The 24,039-nt window shown below is 46.5% G+C and overlaps 1 protein-coding gene across 2 annotated transcripts in view; it reads left to right on the top strand.

Annotated features, from left to right (window-relative positions):
* Positions 1–12,515, top strand: part of CMTM8 (CKLF like MARVEL transmembrane domain containing 8) — a 106,097-nt gene extending 93,582 nt beyond the window's left edge. For both annotated transcript variants that reach the window (XM_030330109.1, XM_030330110.1), the window contains 3 exons: positions 2,388–2,561; positions 10,367–10,483; positions 12,066–12,515. In XM_030330109.1, coding sequence (XP_030185969.1) covers positions 2,388–2,561; positions 10,367–10,483; positions 12,066–12,149 — 375 coding nt within the window. In that variant the 3' untranslated portion in view covers positions 12,150–12,515. The remainder of the gene's footprint in view (positions 1–2,387; positions 2,562–10,366; positions 10,484–12,065) is intronic.
* Positions 12,516–24,039: the final 11,524 nt, after the last annotated feature.

Genomic DNA, 24,039 nt, shown 5'->3' with positions numbered 1-24,039 from the left:
ACCAAACTAACATGAGTTCCCTCCTTGGTGAGGCATAGAAGGAACCACACCTGGTGGAGTTGTGGCACAAAGGAAACTTTATCTGCAACAAATGAGGTCAAGGGGAATAACTTCAAAGCCTTGACTCCCAAGCAAGGTGAAAGGGTTCCTTTTATTTAGGGTTAGGATGAATATTTAGATAGGGGAGCCTTGTTACCGTATGTAGAGGCGGGCATAAGGCCACGCATGCGCCTTAAGGGAACATGCCTGTACATAAATGAGGTGAGGCTTGCCCCCTGACTTGGAGACTGGGTGGAGGTTTAGTATTACAGTGAGGTAAAGGTAACTGTTAGTCATTCCCTGGGTCACTCCATGGTCTATCTGCACAGGTCTGGCCACTTCCTGTTGCTTGAGGAGTAGTTTCAATTTCTGTCATGGGATGTTATGCCCGTCCGGTCTTTTGCCTGAGTTAAAAGATAAGCTAGAAAGAAGAGCTTAAGGAAAAATGAGGGACAGAGGTCAATAAGTACAAGCAGGTGAGGCAGTAAAGGTCAGGTTCTGGGTCTAGCTGGTGACAGTACAAAGAACTTACACCTGGGCCCATATAATCTGACCCTTCCCAACCTAACATTTTGCACCAGTGTCCTAACTTTCTATACTTTCTTTACAGGTTCTAGAAGGCAGCAAAGCCCTTCCCCGCTCCGGATGAAAGTTCTGTGCCTAGAACTCTGTCTTCCCACCTGTCTCTCTCGCTAGCTCTTACTGGGTCAGGGGGGTATTCTTCAGCATGGCCTTCCCTGACACTTCCCATGCCTGCAACAAGGTCATATCTGTTACACACCCTTACCACAGCCTTCATTTTCCTTCACAGCATTTGTCACAATTAGAATTATGCAGCTATTTCCCCCCACGAGGCTTTAAGTTATGTACAGCAGGGTGTGTTCAGTAACGTGTGCCTGACCCCGTCCTTGGGGCCTGATAGCAGGAAGCCTGGCAGAGTTTAGGTGCTCTCAAGGGTTAAACAAGTGAGTGAAAACCATCTTGCCAGCTTTGTGATTAAAGTCTCTTTAGTATTTTGTTCCCTACACCTTGAACACAGCTAAAGCAGAAATGAAATAATTTGTCCTGAGTCACACAGCAATCCAGAACTTGCAGCCAGAGCCTGCCCCGGGCTCCTGATGCTGTCTCCTGGGGATATGGTTTGGATCTAACTTCTTCATGGCTTAGGAATAAAGTCCTGGTCCCTGGAAGGTACTGGAATGCGAGATGCATACTTTGTCGCGGCTTCCCTTTGTTCAGGGCTAAAGACGCCTGCAGTTTGGATCGGTTTCTTTTCCCTTGATGAAACCTGCCTCTAGTCCATGGGTGACATTCATTTGGCTTTGGCTTTGGTCTTGTTCGTCAGCGGTGGTGAAGAGTTGGATGGCTGTTACCGGAATAAATGCACAACTTACGTTAAAACGCTGAATGCCGGCATCTGCCCTGGGCCCTTGCTTGTTCTCCTTTTCAGAAGCTCTCCCGGGCCACGTGTTACTTGCCCTCTGCAAGGAAGAGGGGGAGGGGCGTGAGGGAAAGCGGGGGTGGGGGGTGGGGGGCAGACAGTAGTGGCCGTGGGGTATCCTCAGAGATTCATCCCTTGAGAGCGGATCAGTCCCAGTAGACCTCAAGTACACCTGCAGTCTTGTTTTCTTGACAAGTATCAGCCTGTGAGCAAATTCCAGCCACAGATGTGTGTGGTTTGTCCCCTCATGGCGTTTTAAAAATCATCATTAGTGCTAACATTTAAAAATCAAGATTATCGGGGTACTTGGGTGGCTCAGTTGGTTGAGTGTCTGACTTTGTCTCGGGGCACGATCTCTCAGTTTGTGAGTTCGAGCCCCACGTCGGGCTTGCTGCCATCAACCTGTCAGCACAGAGCCCGCTTTGGATCCTCTGTCCCCCTCTCTCTGCCCCTCCCCTGCTAGCACTCTCCCAGGAATAAATAAATATTTAAAAATCAAGATCGTCATGTACAAACTTGAGTTGCTGTGTTTTCTTGGAGGAAAAAAGAAAGATCTAAGAAAACTGGTGCACCACAGGGGGACCTGGCTGGCCCCATCAGTGGAGCGTGTGACTCTTGATCTTGGGGTCGTGAGTTCAAGCCCCACATTGGGGGGGGGGGGGGGGGGTAGAGTTTACTTTTTAAAAAATTGGCCCTCAAACCAATTTGACAATAAATTGTACCTCTGGCATTTATGGGCACCTGAGGTTGCAACCCGTTTTATATTTGTTAGTTGTGTGTATGTGGAAATATGAATAAAGGCTGTAATGGACACTTGATATAATTTTTTTTCCCTCTGTCTCTCCTTCTTTCTTTATTTTCTCCTTGTGTCTCCCTTTTCTTTTCCACTGCCTCTACCGTTTTGCAGGTTCTGGGACTGCTGGTATGGACACTTATCGCCGGAACCGAGTACTTCCGGGTCCCTGCTTTTGGCTGGGTCATGTTTGTAGCCGTGTTTTACTGGGTCCTCACCGTCTTCTTCCTCATCATCTACATAACAATGACCTACACCAGGATCCCGCAGGTGCCCTGGACAACAGTGGTAAGGAAGCCGGGGGTGTTGTTATTGTCCATTGCCCGCTATGCAGGTTGGAACTTAGTCCTTCTTTCCTCAATTCAGTTGTCTCCCTGCCGGCAAAGCAGGGGGCAAAGCCAGGGAGAACCCAACACAGCAGATAATCTTTGTGTTATCCTATTGTCTCTAGGGTGATTATACCTGAGTGTGAAACTGGGCATATGGGAAAGTCCAGGAATTTCTTCTTCTTTTTTTTTTTTAATTTTTGTTGTTGCTGTTGTTGTTAGTGTTTATTTTTGAGAGAAAGAGAGACAGCGTGAGTGGGGGAGGGGCAGAGAGAGAGGGAGACACAGAATCCGAAGCAGGCTCCAGGCTCCGAGCTGTCAGCACAGAGCCCGACGCGGGGCTCGAACCCACGAGCCATGAGATCGTGACCTGAAATCCTAGAAATTCGACAGAACTCCTTTATTTTGTCCCATCTCCACCCGCTTTCATTCAAACTGGCAGTGTTTCACAGGTATAATCCCTTACCTGTTCCTGGCTTCTGCCTGTACAAAATTAGATCTGTGGTTTGCACCCGTGATCTCTTTATCAAATGGTTGTTCGGCCACACCTCTGGTGTTCTCTTAAGAGCAAGCTTTCTTATTTTTTACAATATGGATTAAGCTAAGGACTTTCCAGACCATCAAGTTCTGCTTCTTTTTTGCTTAACGGTTTCTTTTTTTTTTTTGTAAGTTTATTTATTTTGAGAGAGAGAGAGAGCAGGGGAGGGGCGCAGAGAGAGGGAGAGAGAGGATCCCAAGGAGGCTCTGTGCTGCCAGTGCAGAGCCCGATGTGGAGCTCGATTCCACAAACTGTGAGATCATGTACCTGAGCCTAAATCAAGAGTCGGACACTTAACCAAATGAGCTACCCAGGCACCCCAACAATTTCTTCATCAATCCATCTGTTTCCGTTTGCATTTTACTACAAACAGAAGGAACCAAGCCTTGCCTTTCACACTTTGCTTTAAAAATCTCCTCATTTAAATATCCAGTTAACCCAGTTTTGTTGCTTGTAAGCTCTATCTTCCATGAAACAATAGAACCCAGTTCAGCAAAATTCTTTCCCACTTTATGACAAGGATCACCTTTCCTCCAGTTTCCGAAAACATGTTCCCCACGTGTGCATTGAGATCTCTCCACAGTGGCCTTCAACATGCACACTTGTACTAAGATTCTGTTTGTGATTATTTATGTATTCCCTAAGAAGATGGAACCTTTCTCTCTAGCTCTTCTCTTTTCTTTCTGAGCCCTCACCAGAATCCCCTTCAACATCCGTATTTCTAGTATGCTCCTCAAAAAACTCCCCAGCCGTTACTCATTATTGAGTTCCAAAGCCACTTTTACATTTTTAGGTATTTGTTATAGCATCAGTTCCACTCCAGGCTGCAAATCTGTCTACCCCACTCTTGATACAAAGTCTGTTTTAGAGTGCTCTAGAGAAGCATAGGCAGTAGGGTGTGTGTGTGTGTGTGTGTGTGCACGCGTGCACACCCACATGAAGAGATTTATTAGAAGGAATTGGTTCACATGATTATGGAAACTGGGAAGTCCCAAGATCTGCTGTCAGCCAGCTGGACCCCTGGCACACTGATGGTGTGGTTCCGGTCCGAGCCCGAAGGCCTGAGGACCAGGGAACCTGATGTTTCTGTTCAAGCCCAAAGGCAGGAAAAAAGACTGATGTCCCAGCTCAAGGCGGTCAGGCAGGAGCAGTTCTCTCTTACTCAGCCTTCTTGTTCGATTCAGGTCTTCAACTGATTGGATGAGGCCCACCCACATTAGAGAGGACAGTCTGCTTTACTCAGGCTGTAGATTTGAATGTTAATATCATCCAGAAGCCCTCATAGATAGACCCCGGATAATGTTTGACCAAATATCTGTGCACCTGTGGCCCAGTCAGGTTAACACAGAAAATCAACCCATCATGGTACCCTATGACCTATAGCGAAGTGAAGGTATGTACAAAGTGTGATGGAAACTACCACCTCAGCTTGGGACAGCTGGGAACTCTTGAGAGAGGAGGCAGCATTTAGTGTCATCTTGAAGACTGATCACACACATCCTGAGGGGAGCTCAGAGATAGAAGGTGAGGTCCCCTTTGCCTTTGAAGAATTTATAATCTTTTTTTGGGGAGTTGGACTGGCTGCACAATTTAAAAAAACCAAAAAAAAAACCCAAGTGGTGCCACACGTGTGTGTGTACAAAACAGGGCTCGGAGCGATACTGTCTTTTTGTTTGCTTATTTTCAACCAGTGGATCAAAAAACTATCCAATTCCAAATAAGCGACTGATAAGCCAGATTTGAAGCATAGTGTGTAAGTGTGGTGTAGACCGAAATAAAGCTGGCAGGCTTTAGCGGCCTCACTGCTCAAGTGTATCTGGCCTGGTTCTTTCTGGGAGCTGCTTTCAGAGCTAGCTAAGTTAACCACCGCCCCCCCCCCACACACACACACACATACACACACAAATAACAGGTCTCATTTGATTGCATGGAACTCATTGACGGACTCTTAACAGTCTCCCCAAATACGAACGTGAGGATTTTCCGTTACGATTCTCGGGAACGTGGGGCAGGCTCTGAAAGTAACTCCAGCCGAGGTGCCCGCAGCTGCCTGGGGCAGCCCACGAAGCCTGGTTGGAACTGGCGTCCTGCCTCGCTGGGTGGGCACCGGGAAGAAAGACTCATCTGGATGTGGGGAATCACAAAAGGTAGAAAGCACCTTGAAGTAACAGCCACGTGGGAATACGGGGAGAGGGCATCATTCAAGTGACCTGGAGGAATGGGAGGAATGCCGTTTGGGAGGACGATGGGTCTTAAAGGATGTCTTGAGGAAAGTACTTGTGAACTTGGAGGAAGAGAACTTGGAAACTGTAACGGGAGAACCAATGGTTAAGATGCAAGAATGAGCAGTACCTTTAATTCCACTTCTGCTGAGTCTCAATTCCTAGGCATGTTTTCTGTAGTTTTTTTTTGTTCTTTAAATTTATTTTCTATAATTTATTTATTTTGAAAGAGAGAGAAAGAGAGAGAGAGCACATAAGCAGAGGGGAGAATCCCAGGCAGGCTCAACATGGTCAGTGCAGAGACTGATGTGGGGCTCGAACTCACAAACCTTGAGATCATGACCTGAGCCGAAGTTGGATGCTTAATTGACTGAGCCACCCAGGCGCCCCTAGGCCAGATATGTTTAGAATCAGGATTTCCACCCCCTCAAATTTTAGAAAGACAATAATCTGGTGCATTTACTGCGTAAGATCCTGAGTCTGGGGGCAGCACTGTAATCAGACATGTTAGCATTTCTGCACGAACACGTGCATTTTCCTGCAAAGAGGGGTAATAAAGACTGCATTGCCCCCATGTCAGTACAAGTCAGCTTTTGCTGCCAGATGACTTTTGGATTTACTTTTGGTTCTCAGAGCATTTGGGGAATCTGAGATTGCCGAGAAGGGATGAGCAGACCAGGCTTTCATCCACTGGGAACTTGGCTGGGAGACCAGCCCATGGGACATGACAAAAACCAGTCTCATAGTTTTGCCTGTAGCTCTTTGCTTGATAAGGCAAGAGCTTTGCACTGGAATTGACTCAATTGTAGGCATGTTTTCTGGGCCATATGCGTCACCCAGAGAGGCTGGGATGTGCTTTGTGACAAATCTGATTTGAGCTAAAATTTCAAAGCAATACCGTTTGTCCTCCTTGGGGCACTAAGCACCAGGACCTGCACAAATGCATTTTCTGAGGATTCATCCTCCACAGCTCATCCCTGTCGGCCTCGTTGCAAGCACTCTGAGCAGTACAGGGCAGAGGGCACAGCCTCCTTTTATAGGCAGTAGCAGCCACCATTCATGAAGCACCTACTGTGTGCCAGAGGTCAGGCTGGGTCCTTCATAGATTACATCATTTCACCTCACCCTAACTGCAAACACGGAGTGGATTATTTCCATTTTGCAGGTGAAGAAATAGACACCGAAAGGGTTTTGATAGCCAGGGAATGGGAAGCAGGTCCCCTGCTGCCAACCACAGCTGTCAACCCTGGAGTCTCCTTGGCGGCCAGGGTTCACAAATGCCCTGGTCCTAGCCTTCGGGAAATCGCTGGAGCTGAGAGGACCTTCCTCCTCTCCACTGTGAAGGGATGAGGAGTTCTCTCTCCGCAGTTAGGTTTGGTCAGTCGTGGACACCAGTGCTACACGGTGGAGGGCCAACAAGGAGGCCAGCTATTTGAGAGTTTTTATCTGTGTGCCTTTATTTGGGGGGGGGGGGGGTAGGACATTCTGTACCAAAGAGGGATCAAATTTCAGAAAAGAAGAGCCTCCCTCCACCTTCTCCCAAAACGGAGTAGTTGGGAAACTTTGGTAAGACACTGTATTTGTTCTGGGTTCCCTGCGGCCCGGGGATGCTTTGAGAACTGGCATTTGAGTTGGGGGGGGGGAGGGGGGGTGCTCTAGGGTTTTTTCAGCCTGAGCAGTCTCAGACTCGGGTCCTGCTTCTCTAGAGCAGTGCGACCTTGTGTTTCGACGAAGCTCAGTGATATTCCAGAGGCTGCCGAAGCCACTTCTGTAGCCACACAGATCTCTGTTCTTTAACCTCTATAGCAGTCTCAGATCCTGGGGCACCTGGGTGGCTCAGTCGTTTGAGTGTCTGACTTTGGCTCAGGTCATGATCTCGTGGTCCATAAGTTTGAGCCCCACGTCGGGCTCTGTGCGGACAGCTCGGAGCCTGCAGCCTGCTTTGGATTCTGTGTCTTCCTCTCTTTCTGCTTCTCCCCTGCTCACGCTCTGTCTCTCTCTCAAAGTAATAGAAAGAAAGAAAGAAAGAAAGAAAGAAAGAAAGAAAGAAAGAAAGAAAGAAAGAAAGAAAGAAAGAGAAAGAAAGAATCTCAGATCCTGATTTCTTTGCCCTTCTTTTTTCTTTCCTCTCTCCACCTGTTTTCACTAGTTTCCCACTCCAGGCATCCCCCATACATACTTAATTTGGGAGTCCTAGGAAGATGGTGTGGGGAGAAGCGGGCAGGAGGAGTTTCCACACCGAGGTAGCAGGAATGGAGGCTGTGATTACCCAGCAGGGCCCCGCAGGGTGGTGCAGAGGGGAAGAAAGCCCTTCCCTGCTTCTCTCCAAGGGAAAGAGAGCCTTGGAAAAATGGATTGGGCCACACTTACTAAGGGATGGGGACACATATCCTCAGGGAGTCTTGTCACCACTCCCTCTCCGGCCCTTCACCCACCCAGCAGTGGGGACAAGGCCCAGGGCCAGTGTCAGGGCAGTCCTGACCAGGCTGACCTCTGCGAATGCTGTCTCCGTCATCTCTCCCCTTGTGTGGGGACCGGACATGCATGGGCACCCCCAAATACTTGTTTAAAGACATTCGTCACAGTAGCATTTGTGACCCTGGGAAAACTAGGAACGTGAAATGCCCATCGATAGGGGAAAGTTAGATTCTAAGGTATTTGTGTTATGACAACAAATGAGGTCATCTTTTTGGACAGGCATGCAAAATTGCCCTTGGTATCTTTTTCAGTGAAGAAAAAAAAAACCTCTAAGTTTACATAACTCTATGACTCCTTTTGTATAAAATTGGGTGTTTGTTTATATCCCAAAGGAAAAAGCTGAGGTGAAAAAAATAGACTGACTTTTTACTCCAGATTCTCCTATCCACACTGGATTTTGTTTGGTTACCAGGAACATGCATTACTTTAAAATTTTTTTCTTAAGCATTTTAATGTTTCGAATGTAAGACGTGACTAGTTTATTAAATAAAAATAAACTTAACCACTACCTGTGGAAAGGCCACAAAGTGAAAACTAAGGTCCCCCACTCCTCAGAGATAATTACCTTTAGCTGTTTCAGCATTAAAAATATGTATGAAGAGTCCTTTATTTGGCAGATAGCAAATGTATAAAACTCTGGAGGGAATGTGCAATTGAAAAAAAAACTTGGGGGACGTGCCTAGGCGGCTCAGTCAGTTGAGCGTCCGACTTGGGTTTGAGCCCTGCATCGGGCTCTGTGCTGACCGTGCAGAGCCTGCTTGGGATTCTCTCTTTCCCTCTCTCTGCCCCTCCTCCATTTGTGTTCTCTCTCTCTCTCAAAATAAATTAATAAATTATAAAAACTTTTTGTAATGCACAAATGTGTTTCTGGACCCAGAAAAACCCCACAACCAGCAAACATAATGAGTCATCCAGGGAAACCACGTCTTCTTGGGGACACATTTCTATGCAGATGAGCATCAGGGGATACCCTGAATCCTGGACTACCCTTATCATAAAGATTAATCTCGTTAACCCGGCTTAATATAAGTGTGGAGGAGGCAACAGGGATACACAACCCACCTCAGAATGCTAGGACCTGCATCTGGAAAATTCTATGTGCCTTTCTTTCCCTAAGAAGAAAAACATATTGCTTCCTCCCCTTGCCCCTATTTGTTCCTGTCTCTCTGAATTCCTGAGGGAGAGCTGTTAGAACACAGAGGATCTATTCCTTGAGAGCCACCTTCTTCCTACCTGTATAAATCTTTGGTTTCTGCATCAGTCTTGCCCCACCCCACCCCCTCCTCTCACCCTTGTTCAGATAGGATCAGGTTTCGCACATTTCACAGTATGATTTCCTAGAGTTTAAATATAGCTGAAAACCAAATACCTCCTTGGATTTACATATCTGTCTTCTCTAAGAATAGGAAAAAATAAGGTGAAGCCAAGGGAAAGATTAGTTCCCAAAGGGCTCTATTAATATGTATAATCTTCTTTTTAGTTTGAAGAACTTGTTGCTAGGGTTGAGGAGTTCACCTAAACGTCCCGCCCTGCTTAGAGCAGGGAAATGGATCAGCTCGCCTGCTTTGGGAAAGGCTGTCTCCCAGCGCTGGGTCAGGGACAGGTGCTGAAGGGCTGTACCTGCTGGGGCCATGAACCAGGCAGATCTTGCTGGGGCCCCCAGCTACCTGCCTTCCTCAGCCAGTAGGTCGCCATGGCTGAAATCTGGGTGAAGCAAGGATTAAGAGCAAACTGAGAGAGAGAGAAGTGGCTGAAGGGATGAGCAGGCAGCCTGAGTACCTTGGGGGACAGGTAAGGGGTGTCTGGTTGTCTTGTATATAAGCTGGTGTTAAGCCCTCTCCTCCTAGAGGCCCTGAAGAGCTGCTTCGGGGGTGGGGGGCACCTGGGTAGCTCAGTCGGTTGAGCATCTGACTCTTGATTTTGACTCAGGTCATGGTCTCATGGTTCATGAGATTGAGCCCTGTATCGGGATCTGACAGCAAGGAGCCTGCTTGGGATTCTCTCTCTCCCTCTCCCTCTCCCTCTCCCTCTCCCTCTGCCTCTGCCTCTCCCTCTCCCTCTGCCTCTGCCTCTGCCTCTCCCCTGATTGCACACGCTTGTGTATTCTCTCTCTCTCTCTCTGTCCCCTTCAATAAAAAATAAACTTAGGGGCGCCTGGGTGGCGCAGTCGGTTAAGCGTCCGACTTCAGCCAGGTCACGATCTCGCGGTCCGTGAGTTCGAGCCCCGCGTCAGGCTCTGGGCTGATGGCTCGGAGCCTGGAGCCTGTTTCCGACTCTGTGTCTCCCTCTCTCTCTGCTCCTCCCCCGTTCATGCTCTGTCTCTCTCTGTCCCCAAAATAAATAAACGTTGAAAAAAAAAATTTTTTTTTAAAAAAAATAAAAAATAAACTTAAAAAAAAAAAAAAGCCCTTCCCAAGCGTCCAGATGCACCCTTTCCACACCTGGCATGCGGTCCTGGCCACTTCTCAGGTCCAGAGGTGCCCAGACCTTCCACACTCCCTGACCACCCCACCCCTCTGTCTCTCCCAGGGTCTGTGCTTTAATGGCAGTGCCTTCGTCTTATACCTCTCGGCCGCTGTGGTGGATGCCTCTTCTGTCTCCCCGGAGAGGGACAGCCACAACTTCAACAGCTGGGCAGCCTCATCGGTGAGTGAGCCCTTTCAACCCCCCCCCCCCCCCCCCCCCCAAACCTCCATGGTCAGGATCACGTTCTCCTCCTCCCACTGGGGCTGGGGATCCAGGAGGAGGCCCAGATTATCTGCAGGAGGGGGAAAGCACCACCCACAGTTGTGACACACTGGCCATTAGCTTGTGGTTTGAAAGCATCGAAAATTAGTGGGGCCTCCCGACGGCCTGAGGTGCACAGAGGCTAAAAGACCCAGCTTGAGTGAAAGGCAGATAGTTTGGAACAGAGTAAGTATTTGAGGGAGGAAAGCTATTTGTGGCCGTCTAAGAATAATTCTACTGACTACAGTTCAAGTGGGGAGACAGTTGCAAAACAATGAGCACACTATGATTCTTTTTTTTTTTTTTTTTTTTGAGAAGTAGAGATGTTTGTTTATGCGCTGGGAATGCGGAGGAAAGTACACAGTAACAGAGGTTCCTTCCAGACACTGTGGCTGGGTGACGAGGGGAGCAGCCTGAGGGGCTTCTGCTTTGTGATATATATATATACACACACACACGCTTCTGTATGGTTTGCATTTCTAAGCCATCGTGTGTATTGTTGCTCTGGTTGTAAAAACTAAATCTAGAAGTGTCTCTGAGATTGGCCTTAAAATATTCCATCCCCCAAAGAAGCCATTGGCAGGGGAGTGGGGGGCAGTTAGACAGGAATGCCAAAATGATAGTGTGAAGGCTGACTGATGATAATATAGCCATTCATTATATCCTTGTATTTATATTTGAAAATCTCTACTCACACGTAGAGAGCATGGTGTGCATGACATTAAAAATCACAAGCTTTGGGGCACCTGGGTGGCTCGGTCAGTTCAGTGTCCAATTCTTGGTGTCGGCTCAGGTCAGGATCTCACGGTTTCGTGAGTTCAAGCCCCGCATCCAGCTCTGCACCAGAAGCGCAGATCCTGCTTGGCATTCTGTGTCTCCTCCTTCTGCCCCTCCCCCACGAGCACCGTCTCTGTCTCTCTCAAACTAGATAAATAAACTTAAAAAAAATCACACGCCGTAGCAGCACATGGCTCAAGCTATCCTACAGCAAGAATCCACCAGAACTGGGCAGTAGCTGCCCCTGAAGAGGGGCCTACATTTTCCCTGCTCCCCATTCGTACCGCGTGGTTCATCGCTTCCTCCTACAAACTCGACTCCTTTATTTAACTGATCATATGACAGTCTGAGGTTAAGCCCTGGTCTAAAATTGCCTGTACCAAGTTAGGAATTCATGTGCTTTTCTCGGATGCCACCCCACCATAGTCACCCCAAAGTGAACAGCCTGTGGTTATTTGAGCAGAACTACAAGCTTTCCAGATATGTTTCAAAACAAAAAAACAACCAAAAAAAAAAAAAAACAAAAAAAAACAAAACCCAAACAACCAGCATAGCCAGAGATCATTTCAGAAGGAAGGTAATTGAACCAATAAAGCAGTTTTAGATGAGGAAGCCTGGAGTTAAGGGATGCTGCGAGTGCCTGATTCAGTGGAGGCGAAATGATAACTTTTGCTAATTAGAATGTGCCCTAAGCCCTCTTTCTATTATGCTTTGTTTCCTGTAGTTCTTCGCCTTTCTGGTCACCATCTGCTATGCTGGGAACACATATTTCAGTTTTATAGCTTGGAGATCCAGGACCATACAGTGATTGGCCATTTTGAGAATTAAAAGGGAGGGAGAAAACACGAAGAATCTCCTCGTAAAAACGAAAACAAAAAACCCGACAAACTGTAGGTATGATGTATATTTCCAGAGAATTGTATTTGACTAATGTTTTTATATACCTAGTTAAATTTGCTCGCGGCAGTTTGTTACAATTAAACTGGATACTTATCTGCAGTTTGCTGTAGCTTGTAACGAACTCTTCAATATCTTGCGGATGTCTTCACAGACCTTATTTTCTTAGACGATGTATAAATAGATAAATTGCTAATATCAAGACTGTGTCAAGTTTATCAACCTAACTTTTCAAATGCTAGACTCTTTTCTGATTAAATGTTTCAAAATCCCCGGGTAAGGTGTCTGATTTGAGAAAGGAGACCTGTTACCACAGCCTGAGCTGGGGTGCTGTGGATACATCTTCGCCCTCACGGGACTGTCCAGTTGCAACGTTGCCCAGAGACCCTTGTCCACAGCCACTGGACCAGGGTGGCAGGAGAGACCCATCTCCCCAAGCCCGGGGATCGTCAGTGGCCATGATTCTCATCTGCTAACCAGAGGGCCCAGAAAAAGCACCTAGTGAAACTCTGGCCTTGCAGTTCGTTAAGATGCTCACCCTACGTGGTGCTGCTGAGTGCACGGACTGATGTGCTTGCTGGTGGCATTTTTTCCTGATACGTATTAGAATTAGTGCATAACCATGAAAATAAGTACTTGCGTGTCCCTTAAGATACTCACTGACCACAGGGACTCATGTACCCAAGTTGTGGAAAATACCTGACCAAAAGTTCTCCAGAACGACTACTTTGTGGCATCGTTGTTAGCTATCATCAGAGGGTGGAAAGAACCCCAGGCAGCAAGGCAGATGCGTGTTTAGAGGAAGTGTGTTCAGTTAGGATGGTTCTTGCTGGTAAGGCAGTGTGCCGTGGGTGATTTTTCAACATGAGCTTCTTTTGAAAAACAAAAAACCACAGAAGTGTTAATAGGGTTGATGACAGTGAGCCGCATTAGCTTGCGCACTCTGCGGACGTGACCCCCGGGGCCTCACTCTTCTGCTGTTGTTTAGCAGTACTGTTTGTTTCTGTTGTGAGTCGTCTGGTTATTTGGTCCGTCCTCCTGTTTACCTGTAAGTTCTGATCCAAGTTCTGTTTGCCTCTGTAGAGGAGAGGTGAGATTTCTTCAGTGTCCAACACCCACCACCGACCTTTGAAAGGAACAATGAAGAATGTTCCTGGGTTCTGGATCCAAAGAGCTAGTGGGGAGACGGGGACCGAGAATAAGGGGAGTGTAGGGGACAGGTGTGTGGGAGTGGGTGAGGGTTGGGGGTACCAGAGGCCACTCTGAGTCCAGCATCCAGCGAGCTGTGACAGTCGGATTTTAGCAACACAGACCCACAGGTGATTAGCGCTCAATCCTTGGGGAGCTGCATTCCTGGTCACCAGCAGGACAGCCTCCAACTCGCTGATTTTGCAAGAAAAGCTGAAATCACTAGTCAGAATTTGTTCCTCTCTGTCTCACACTCACAGAGGCATAGTCATCCTCCGTGTACCGGGTGTTTTAAGTACTTGGTATTGCAACCAAAGCTCGACAAAAGGCAGAAAAACTAGAACTTCCAGATGCGTGTTTCAGGCAACTTCTGGAAACAACCATCAAGAAAGAAGCCTGGGAGCGCCTGGGTGGTTCAGTCTGGTTAAGTGTCCGACTCTTGATCTCGGCTCAGGCCATGATCTCGCAGTTCGTGAGTTCGAGTCCCACGTCGGGCTCTGTGCTGATGGGATGGTTGCAGGGAGCCTGCTTGGGATTCTTGCCCTCACTTTCTGTCTGCCCCTTCCCCCCCCAAAAAAAATAAATAAATAAACTTTTTAAAAAAGAAAGAAAGAAGTCTGTTTTATGTCCTTGCCACCCACTGTGGTGTGTGTGTATGTGTGTGATTTCTATAATCATGGCCCCATTTATAGGAAGCAGCTTCTGGGGTGAAGAGTTCCATAACCCACTTTGGAAATATTCTCCATAAAGGCTATAGGTCTTTCTTGAGCCAGTAGCCCCAATGAGATCTATTTCTAGAGAACAGTACTCATTTGTTTCCAGGCAGGAGTACTTGTTGTCTTTATTTGTGGCTTTTCAGGAGCTTGACCATTTGTGTCATCCTGAGAGTTTGCCCAAAAACAAACACAAAGCAAAACCAAATATCTATTTTTTTAACTGAAAGGAAATTCTTATTTCCTCTTTTGAATGCTGACTTTGTTCGTGCACTTTTAAGTGCGGGTTTTGGGACAATACAATGATTCTCTGCTGTTCAGATGAAGCTATAAGTTTTTGAACGGCTTCCATTTTTCTCTTAAGAAAGAAAAGCCACATGCGATATAGCAAACATCATAAAAAGAATAGGTTTCTGAGGTTTGAAAAATATTATTACAAGGACAGGATACAGAGTGCTTAAACTATTCTCTGGCATAGGTGGCCACCAACTGCCCTTCCAAAAGCATCGCGTCCTCTTTGATGGAGCTGGGTGGGTTTTGAGTTTGATGTATTTACCCACTTAGGGCCAATCAGTGACATGCTTTAGGCAATCAATCTCTCTCCATTGCAGTGTCCCAACTCATAGCCCCCAAGATATGTAGCCAACATTTGAGAACTACAAGAAAACCCAGAGACAAGAAGGTTCAATATCGTTTATTTTGATACATTTAAAAGTTGCTGCTTTCTTAGAAAAATCCCCCCAGCGTATCAGCACACAAAAGAGTTTAAATACATAAATACATAAAGTTATCTCTGCACAGAGCACAGATATTCGAAAGTACTAACTGAAGGGGCTCCTGGGTGGCTCAGTAGGTTGAGCGTCTGACTTCAGCTCAGGTCATGACCTCGCAGCCCGGGAGTTTGAGCCCCACATCGTGCTCTGTGCTGACAGATTCTGTGTCTCCCTCTCTCTCTGCCCCTCCCCTCCTCTCCCTCAAAAATAAATATGCATTAGATTTTCTTTAAATACTCACTGAAGCTACAGCCTTGGGTAGAAAATCAATTAAAAGTTTGTATTTCTGTCCCCTAGACAATTATTATTTTAATTGAAAAGATGGATTTTTCACAGAAAAAAAAAAAGTTGGGCATGTAAGGCCAGGGGCACAGGAGCAAACACATACCGTGCAAGATGACAAGTTAAGAAGCATTTGTTAACTTGGCCTTGCGTAGAAGTTCTGACCACGGGCTTCTGCCAAATGTGACTTGTAAGCAGATGGCAGTGAAGGAAGGTGACAGCTCTGTCCATGGTGTTGAGAGCAACGAGGAAGATTGGAGTGAGTATGGTTACAAGTTAGGGGGTAGGTGAACTTAGGTGTTCCACCTAGAAGGTGTTTGAGGGAGACTAAGGAAGGTGAGTGGCAAGAAAGTTGTTGGCCAGGGAGACACTGCATTTGGAACGTATGTGTTGGGAAAACTTGTGTGTCCATGGCAGAGGGTTTTTTTTCCTAGAATATTCAGAATAATTCTAAGTCCAGGCTATAGTGGACCTTGTCGCTGCCTGGCCCACACCTCTGGTTATCTGTCCTAGTTCTCCTCCTCTTGTTATCTGTCCCTCCTCTTGTTATCTGTGTTAGTTTTTATTCAGTAACCACCCACCCACTCATGCCCCAGCTTCCTGGGGGGAAGGGGGCTTTGCCTAAGCTGCTTCCACCCCCTGGCCACACCGATTGATTGGTTCAGGGATAGGCATGTGCCCCAGGGCTTGGCTGTGTCAGAGTTCTGAGGAAGTAAGTAGGCGGGGAAATTGTTGGTAAATATCTTGTGACCACAAGGGGGAGCCAGTCATAGGACGAAGGTGATAGAAGGAAGAGCCAAGAGATGGAAAGAAACTTCCTGGTTACATCATTGAGTCACTGAATCCTCTCAGCCCTGAATGCTGTCCAACTCTGGGCTTTGCAATGACATGAGCAATGACACTCGCTTTGCTTAAACTAATTCCTGTTACTTGGAACAGCACATATCCTAACCAACGCACAGGACATCCTGGAACGTGGCTTTCCAGCAAAGGCATAACACCTTGGTTCTGATTTACTTTCTAATAGTCACCACAAGGCCCTAAGTAGATGGTAATAGTGCTGGTGTAAGTCAATGTTAGTTCCAGTGCTTTTGAGCAACAGAAGGGTAGAAAAAGAAAGATTTGAGAGTCCACATGAGAGAGTGACTCAAGCCTTCCTGAAGCTATCATTAAGGATGGTGATAACATGAGGGTGCCTGAGTGGCTCAGTCGGTTGAGTGTCCAACCTCAGCTCAGGTCATGATCTCACAGTTTGTGAGTTCAAGCCCCGCGTCGGGCTCTGTGCTGACAGCTCCAGCCTGGAGCCTGCTTCCGGTTCTGCGTCTACCTCTCTCTCTCCCCTTACCTTGATTGTGCTGTCTCTCAAAAATAAATGTAAGACATTTTAAAAATTGTTAAAAAAAAAAAAAGATGGTGATAACATGGAAAAATCTTAGAAAGAGAAACAGCAGGGGGATGGGGACTCACAGGAATTTTCATGACCTGGCTTGGTCATGACCTTGCAATAGGAAGGCTGCGTGTGAATGCAGCGTGAACAGCCTGGCCTCTGATCATTTTAACTTATAATGAGAACTCTACCTTTTGTCTGAAAGACAATAGTCATCCATGAAAAATGGCTTCCTTCTCTGGAAGTAAGTTGGCCATTAGTACCGAAGAACACTGAGCTTCTAAGAGTGAGGATTAGGCCTCAACTCTTGACAGGAACAGGGTACATACTTTTCCAGTTAAAACCACAATGAGATGCTACATCACACCCTCCAGAAAGGCCCAATTTAAAAAGACTGATGGTACCAGGTGTTGACAAGGTCTCGGGGAATCTGGACTTCTCATTCATCGCTGGTGGGACTGTAAAACGGTACAATTATTTATAAAGTTAAACATATACATGTGATATGACCCAGCAATTCCATTCTTCGATATCTACCCAAGAGAAACATGTCCACAAAAAGACTTTTATGCAAGAATATGCACAGCTGGCTGCATTCATAATTGGCCCAAACTGGAAACAACCCACATGACTATCAAACAGTGAATAAACAAATTATGGTATATTCTCATGATGGAATACTACTCAGCAATGAAAAGGAGCAAACTCTGGACACATGCAGCAATGTAGATGAGTCACTGAAATATTACACTGAATGAAAGAAGCCAGACCAAAAAACATATGTATAATGTTTGATTCTATCTATATATGAAATTCAAAAAAAAAAAAAAAGCAAAACAAATCTATCGCGATAGGAGGCCAATCAGCAGTTGCCTGGGGTTAGAGGTGGAAGAGATTAGCTAGAAAGGGACACAGGGAAATGTTCTGAGGTGATAGAAACAGTGTGCATCTTGATTATGGTGGGGGCTGCATGCGCATATGCATTTGCTAAAATCCACAAACTATTTACTGAAGATGGTGCGTTTTATTTTATGTGACGTATACCTGGAGAATGCTGGTTTTAAAAGAAAAACACTGTGGGGCATTTTGAAATGTCCTTGTGGCTCCTGTCCCCTCTGCCCTGCTCTCACATGATTCACTACCACCCGTCTCCCACCTGGTCTGTGGTCTGTTGCAGAGGCGGGCATTTTCATGTCCATCTTCCCTCTGGAGCTCGGCACAGTGTGCGGAACATAGTATGTGTTCAACAAATGTCTGCGGCGGTGCAGATGCTGGGAAGTTAATGCCGAGTCCCAGGAGACCTTGAAGGAGTAGCTGGTTTAGAAGACAAGCTGAAGGAAACCAACAGAAGGCGATTCTGAACGTGGGCTGTGAAAGTAGTGCCGTCAGAATTCGAGACTGTTGAAGAAATGTCAGAAAGCGCTTAATAAATGAGAGCTGCCAAGCGATTACTGAGCTAGGTACCTGGGAAAACACGCAACTAGCTGATTAGTTTCTGGAAAGCACAAATGAGTAATTGCCTAACAACTTCTAACCACTTAATGGTAACAGTGTTGGGTTGAACCGTATAAAATTGCCAATATTTGAGTCTTTGGCCTACAAAAATGTCATATGAGTCAACCTACGATTTTATACTTGACAAAGCGCTTTCACACATGGCGTCAGTTGGTCCTCAAAAGAGCTTTGCCTTAGCAGGCATCAAGAGCTCCATTTATCTGATAAGGACAGTTGAGGCTTCATTAAGTATCAGCAGTTTGCCCAAGTTTACACCGTGAGTAATTGGAATAACTTGGGCAGATATGCAGGTTTTCTTGCCCCTGGTCTGCAGCCCCTCTAGCCTAGCCGACTGGAAACATCTGTAATGTGAGGAAAAGAAGCAGGTGGAAATGTTACAGGCTGTGGGGATAAAGCGGTACAACATTTTCGGAAGTCCGTTTGGCAATATATGTGAAGAGTTTAAAAATATTCCCTTGGATTTGGGGTTGCTTCGGTTAGGAGCCTGAGGTCACGCACGAAGATATTAATCCCAGTCTTATGTATAATAGGGAAAAAAAAAAAAAGTTCAGGGTGCCTGGGCTGGCTTATTCAGTACAGCATGCAACTCTTGATTGAAGGGCTATGAGTTTGAGCCCCTCATTATGGCATAGAGTTTAATTAAAAAAAAAATTTTTTTTAAATACATACACACACACACACACACGCGCGCGCGCGCGCACACACACACTGCATCAACCTAAAACCCTAACAGAAGGAGAATGGTTAAATAAATAAGTCCATCTAATGAGCCTTTAGAAATGAATTCACTCCAACCCACCCCCTCCCAAGTTTATTCCAAATCAGAGTGGGTTAGCACTGCCATTAATGATTTAACTTTGTATTTTTAACACATTTCTCAAGCTGTGCTGAACTGTGGTTGCTAAATTGGTTATTAAATTGAAGATCAGTTGTTAAAGTGCTGTCTTTCTAAGAATACATAATAGAGAAAAATAAATTGTGTATGAACACACAAATCAATGCTCCCACTGAAAACTGTGTGAGGAATTCTTATTAGAACACATTTAGAGTCTAACTTGGAGTTGACAAAAGGCAGAGCAAACTAAATTGTAAAGAGTGGTGGGATCATGGGGTGATTTTTATTGTCTTTGTTGGTTTGAATTTCCCCTAATTTTCTATAATGAGCAGGAAATACATTCATCATCAGGAAATAACAAATATTTTTAAATCAGACAAGAGAAGGCAGTGGTTTCAGCAGGCTGGAAAAACCAGGATCCTCGTAACTAGTGGGAAAATGAACCTCTTCAAGGCCCCCTTATGAAGGCAGACAAATGACCAGGGCAATTGCATGAAAACTATGCAGGGAACTATACCCATTATGTTTGTCTCCTTTTGAAGGGAAGCGTAGTCATCTTTGGCCATCATTTCTCTCATTTATGAAAGATTCCATGGATAAAGTAGGAGAAAGAGACTCTCCCCTTTCTTGCTCCCCCTCCTCCCTACCCCTCCTCTCCCCTCTATTCTCTTGGTAACTTCATAGAAAGAATACTGATTCTGGTAGAAAACATTGGCATAAAAACAAATCGTTCCTTATATTTGTACATTGCTTTATTACCTAAGCCAGGTGGTACCTGACCTCTTCACAAAGAGAAACACTGAGGTTCAGACAACCTCGCCTGAGGGCAGACCAGCAGCCAGAGTCCCCTCTCATTCCAAAGGTCAAGCAAACAAAACCAGGACCTTTATGCAGACCCTCTACTGCGTAAGGGGATGGGGTGTCTTCTCCTGGTCCCACCCCTCCTAAATGCACAGCCCTAAGGCATGGGTGAGCCACTCTTGAGCAAGTTATAGCCCCTGGGGAGCATTCATATAGCAGATTGTCTACAGGAAGCCTGCAGGCTACTTGAGACATGGCAAACCCACCGGGATGAGAGAAAACTGTCTAAGGCCAGGATTCACTGCCTAATTCACTAGATGTCACCATGCTCACATTGGCCAACAGCAAACCTTCTCTCCTTGCCGTTCGTATTGGGGCAGACATGAGTGGCTATCAGTCTGCTCAGTGACAATCCACCATATGGTGGTTTTTCCAGAAACACACTGGGCAGGAGGAGGAACTAATAAGGAGCCACCTGTGCAATTCAGTGTCAAATTCTCAACTGCAGGCTGGAACCAAGGACAAAATGGCTTGAGTGGGCCAGCAAGTGCTAGCAATGTTTCTTGTCCCTCAGTTATGCACAGACCTCTCTTTGAGTATCTGAAGGACGTGGGACAAGGCATATAAACTGGATGAGGGGGGCGCCTGGGTGGCTCAGTCGCTTAAGCGTCCGACTTCAGCTCAGGTCACGATCTCGTGGTCCGTGAGTTCGAGCCCCGCGTCGGGCTCTGGGCTGATGGCTCAGAGCCTGGAGCCTGCTTCCGATTCTGTGTCTCCCTCTCTCTCTGCCCCTCCCCCGTTCATGCTCTGTCTTTCTCTCTGTCTCAAAAGTAAATAAACATTAAAAAAAATTAAAAAAATTTAAACTGGATGAGGGTTACGAGCCAAGAGGGCAAATGCGAACCAAGGGCAGCCCCAAGGTTTTTTGGTTTTTTGTTTGTTTGGGTTGTTTTGTTGTGTTTCTCTAGGTCCTGGCTTAAAATGCTGTTTGCACCTGTTTGCCAGTGCCCTAACCTGCCAGGCCCAACCACCTTTCATGCCAGCCTATTTCACATCCCACTACCGCATCCCAAATGCCCAAACAGGCATGATATCATTTAGTCTAGCCCCACAGAAGCCCTGGGAGGAAAGCAGCATCACCCTCCACTTTGCAGATCTGGAGATTCTTGCTCAGAGTGGTTCCGAGGCACCTGGTCTCCAAGACGCGTCTTCTAACTCTGAATCCAGTGCTCTTTCCACACTACTCTTTTCTTGAACCCCTCAATATGTCTTCCCTCACTTTTCCCCCGTTTTCGAGTAGACGGTTTTTTGTGTGCACCACAATAACGCAAACGGAGCACGCGTGTTCACTCAGTTTTCATTTAACGGTGAAATTGATCTGACCTGTTTCATGAGAATCACAATGATTCTTGGGCTGCATGGCAATTAAACAAATAAATGGTACACAGTTTTTCCACTGTCAAATCTAAAAATGATGAAGATGCACCATTGTGCACCGGGCACTACGATTGGTGCTGAGGATGTCGGGATAAAGGCAAGAAGAGTCTGCATGCTTCGGAGGACTTGCTATGTGCTAGGCATGGCGCGGAGAGTTGCCCGTGCCTTAATTTATCTAGTCCTCATGGGAGGCATGGCAGGTTGTGTTTTTGAAAGACGGCTTGACAACGTCACCCTGCCACGTCCTCATCAAATGGTGGAAATTACCTTACCACCCTCTAAAATCCGGGCGGGTCCTGTGAACTCATTGACCTCCAAGATTATGGAGGAATATTCTTTAACTGGCCTGGCATCTTCCTTGTCCTGCCTCCTGGGATGCTCACTGCCAGTGCTCCCTCTCAGAGCCCCGCTGCCATGCTCTGAGAAGCCCAAGCCACATAGAGTGGCCACGTGCAGGCACTCCCCTTGACAGCCATAGCTGAGCTCCCGGTCAACAGAAAGCATCAACTGCCAGACATGTGAGAGAACCTTCTAGTACGTTCAGCACCATCAAGCCTTCACGTGACTGTAGTCCATCTGACTGGCTCCCATCCGATTACAGCTGCATGAGACCCCAAGTGACAACTGCTCGGCTGAGCCATGTCAAGTCACGAGAACCATAAGAGATGGTAATAAATGATTGCAAGCCCATAACCTTTGGGGTGGTTTGATATGATGCAGATGATAATTGGATTAGAAAGTAGAGATAGAAGCTTTTGTCCTCATTTTACATGTAGGGAAACTGAGGCCCAGAGGGGCTTAGAAACTTCCCAAGTTCACAGAGTTAGTAGGCGGCAGGGTTAGGATTCAAACCCAAGGCAGCATGACCCTGACTGCAGATTTTCCACACATAATTTCTTCCATCTAGAATTGCCCAGTCTGGGAAGAGAGACCGCTAAGCCTGAAGTGTGGCGCGTCAGACATTTGCAATGTAGATGCAGCGCTGGGTGCACGCACAGCTGGGTGCACTGAGGGGACCCACCTGTCTTTGCCATGTTGTCCTGCTACCTCTTCAGCCTCATCTAGCTCCTTCCCCTCCTTTGGACCCCTGTGCTCAAGCCTCAGTGAATTTCATGTCCTCTGAGACATGCCTCTGAGTGTTTATCTCAACTCTCCAACCACCAGTAACTGGTTAACAGCTCGTTATCATTCTGTGTGTGGTTAAGATGGCCCCTCGTCCAGGAAGCCTTCCCTGTGTCTCCCATTGGCTCCCATGGCACATCTACTTTTACCCTGTCAATTAGCCTTCACCATAGTCTACTAAAATTGCTAGCTTTATCCGTCTACTTCCTTCTTATTAGGAAGTTCCAAAAGGGCAATGAACATGTACTTCCGTGTCCAACACGGAGCCTGGCACTTTGTAGATACTCAGTAAATTCTGGTTGAATGAATGCCATGGGAGATTGCTCATTGCTCAAGGAAGGCTGCCCACAGGCAGTGACATTTCAGCGAGACTTAGTTGGACCGTTGGCAATTTGCCAGGTCAACAGTTCTCAGCCAGGGGCATCAGTATCACTTGTGGTGGGACTTCTTCCAAACACAGAGGTCCAGGCTCCACCTGAGCACCCTGAATTGGGATCCTCAGGGCTGAGCCTCGGCAGGTGTATTTTCACAGGTGATTCTAATTTGCAAATCACAACACAAAATAGGGAAAGATAAGCAAGACATTCCCTGCGGAGAATCACGGGAACCAAGATGGGAATGTGTCAGAGCAGTAGCTGCGATCAGGGTGACACCATCACGACAGTAGACACCTCATTGTCATCATTATCAGTGTCAGTAGCAATTCCTGGAATCCTCAGGTGCAGTTTCATGCCTCCTGCCTAGGCATATTCCATTCCCTTTTTTGCCCACCCAACACATTTTTAATCATCCTTCAAGACACAGTTCCAAGCACCAGCTCCTCCGTGAACCTTCCTCCTCCCCTTTCAGGACAAGCTGGTTCCTCCCTCCTGTGGGCCATCCCTGCAGTTCTGTATTAATCTCACAAATGTGTATTGCATACTACTTTGGGCCAGGCACTCTGTTTCACACTGGACATGAGCGGGGAACCTTCCAGTGCAGACCTGGACTCTGCCCCATGGAGGTGACAATCACAGCTCCCTCTACCACCTGGCTCTATTCCCCCATATCGTTAGGGGCTACAAACTCCCTGGGCAAGGGCGTTCCTCACCTATGAATTGTTCTGCCCGGCATGTGGAAGGGTCCAGTAATGTTTGCTGAATGATGCATGAGTCACAAATAACTAGGTGAGTCCTCTTTCTCCCCCTCTGTCCCTCCCAGTGAAATTTCCCCCCAGAAGCTCTTTTAGTTACTCAGATTGCCTGACATTGCATTACAGATCCAAAAAGTCTTTTATTTCCCCCTTAGAAAAGGTTTCCGATGCTTATGGTTATGGAACAGTGACCCACTGGGGGGTCCCTCAGCCTCCAGGTGGTAGAACCTTCTTGTTTAAATACATAAGGACAGAAGGAATAATAACTTTTGAATGTTTGGTGGAACTCTCCAATGAAACCATTGAGACTTGCAATTTTCTTTATCTTGCTTTTCTTTTTTCACAACCTGGAGATCAAGAGTCTCATGCTCTACCAACTGAGCCAGCCAGGTACCCCTTGGAACAAAAACTTAAAAACAAAAAGTAACAAATATTACTATGAGCCAAACACTATTGGAGGCACCATCTGTCCATGTATATTATTCCCATATTTGCCCTAGAAAGGCAATTCTGTTGTTGCTCCTCTTTACAGAGGAGGAAACGGAAGATCAGAGAAGTTAGTAACTTGTCCAAGGACATAGACGTAGCAAGGGATGGAACTGGGAGCCAAATGCAG

Source organism: Lynx canadensis, chromosome C2, assembly GCF_007474595.2.
Source record: "Lynx canadensis isolate LIC74 chromosome C2, mLynCan4.pri.v2, whole genome shotgun sequence".
Taxonomy (NCBI): domain Eukaryota; kingdom Metazoa; phylum Chordata; class Mammalia; order Carnivora; family Felidae; genus Lynx; species Lynx canadensis.
The sequence above is the reverse complement of the archived record's forward strand: the minus strand, read 5'-3'. Positions and strand labels throughout refer to the sequence as shown.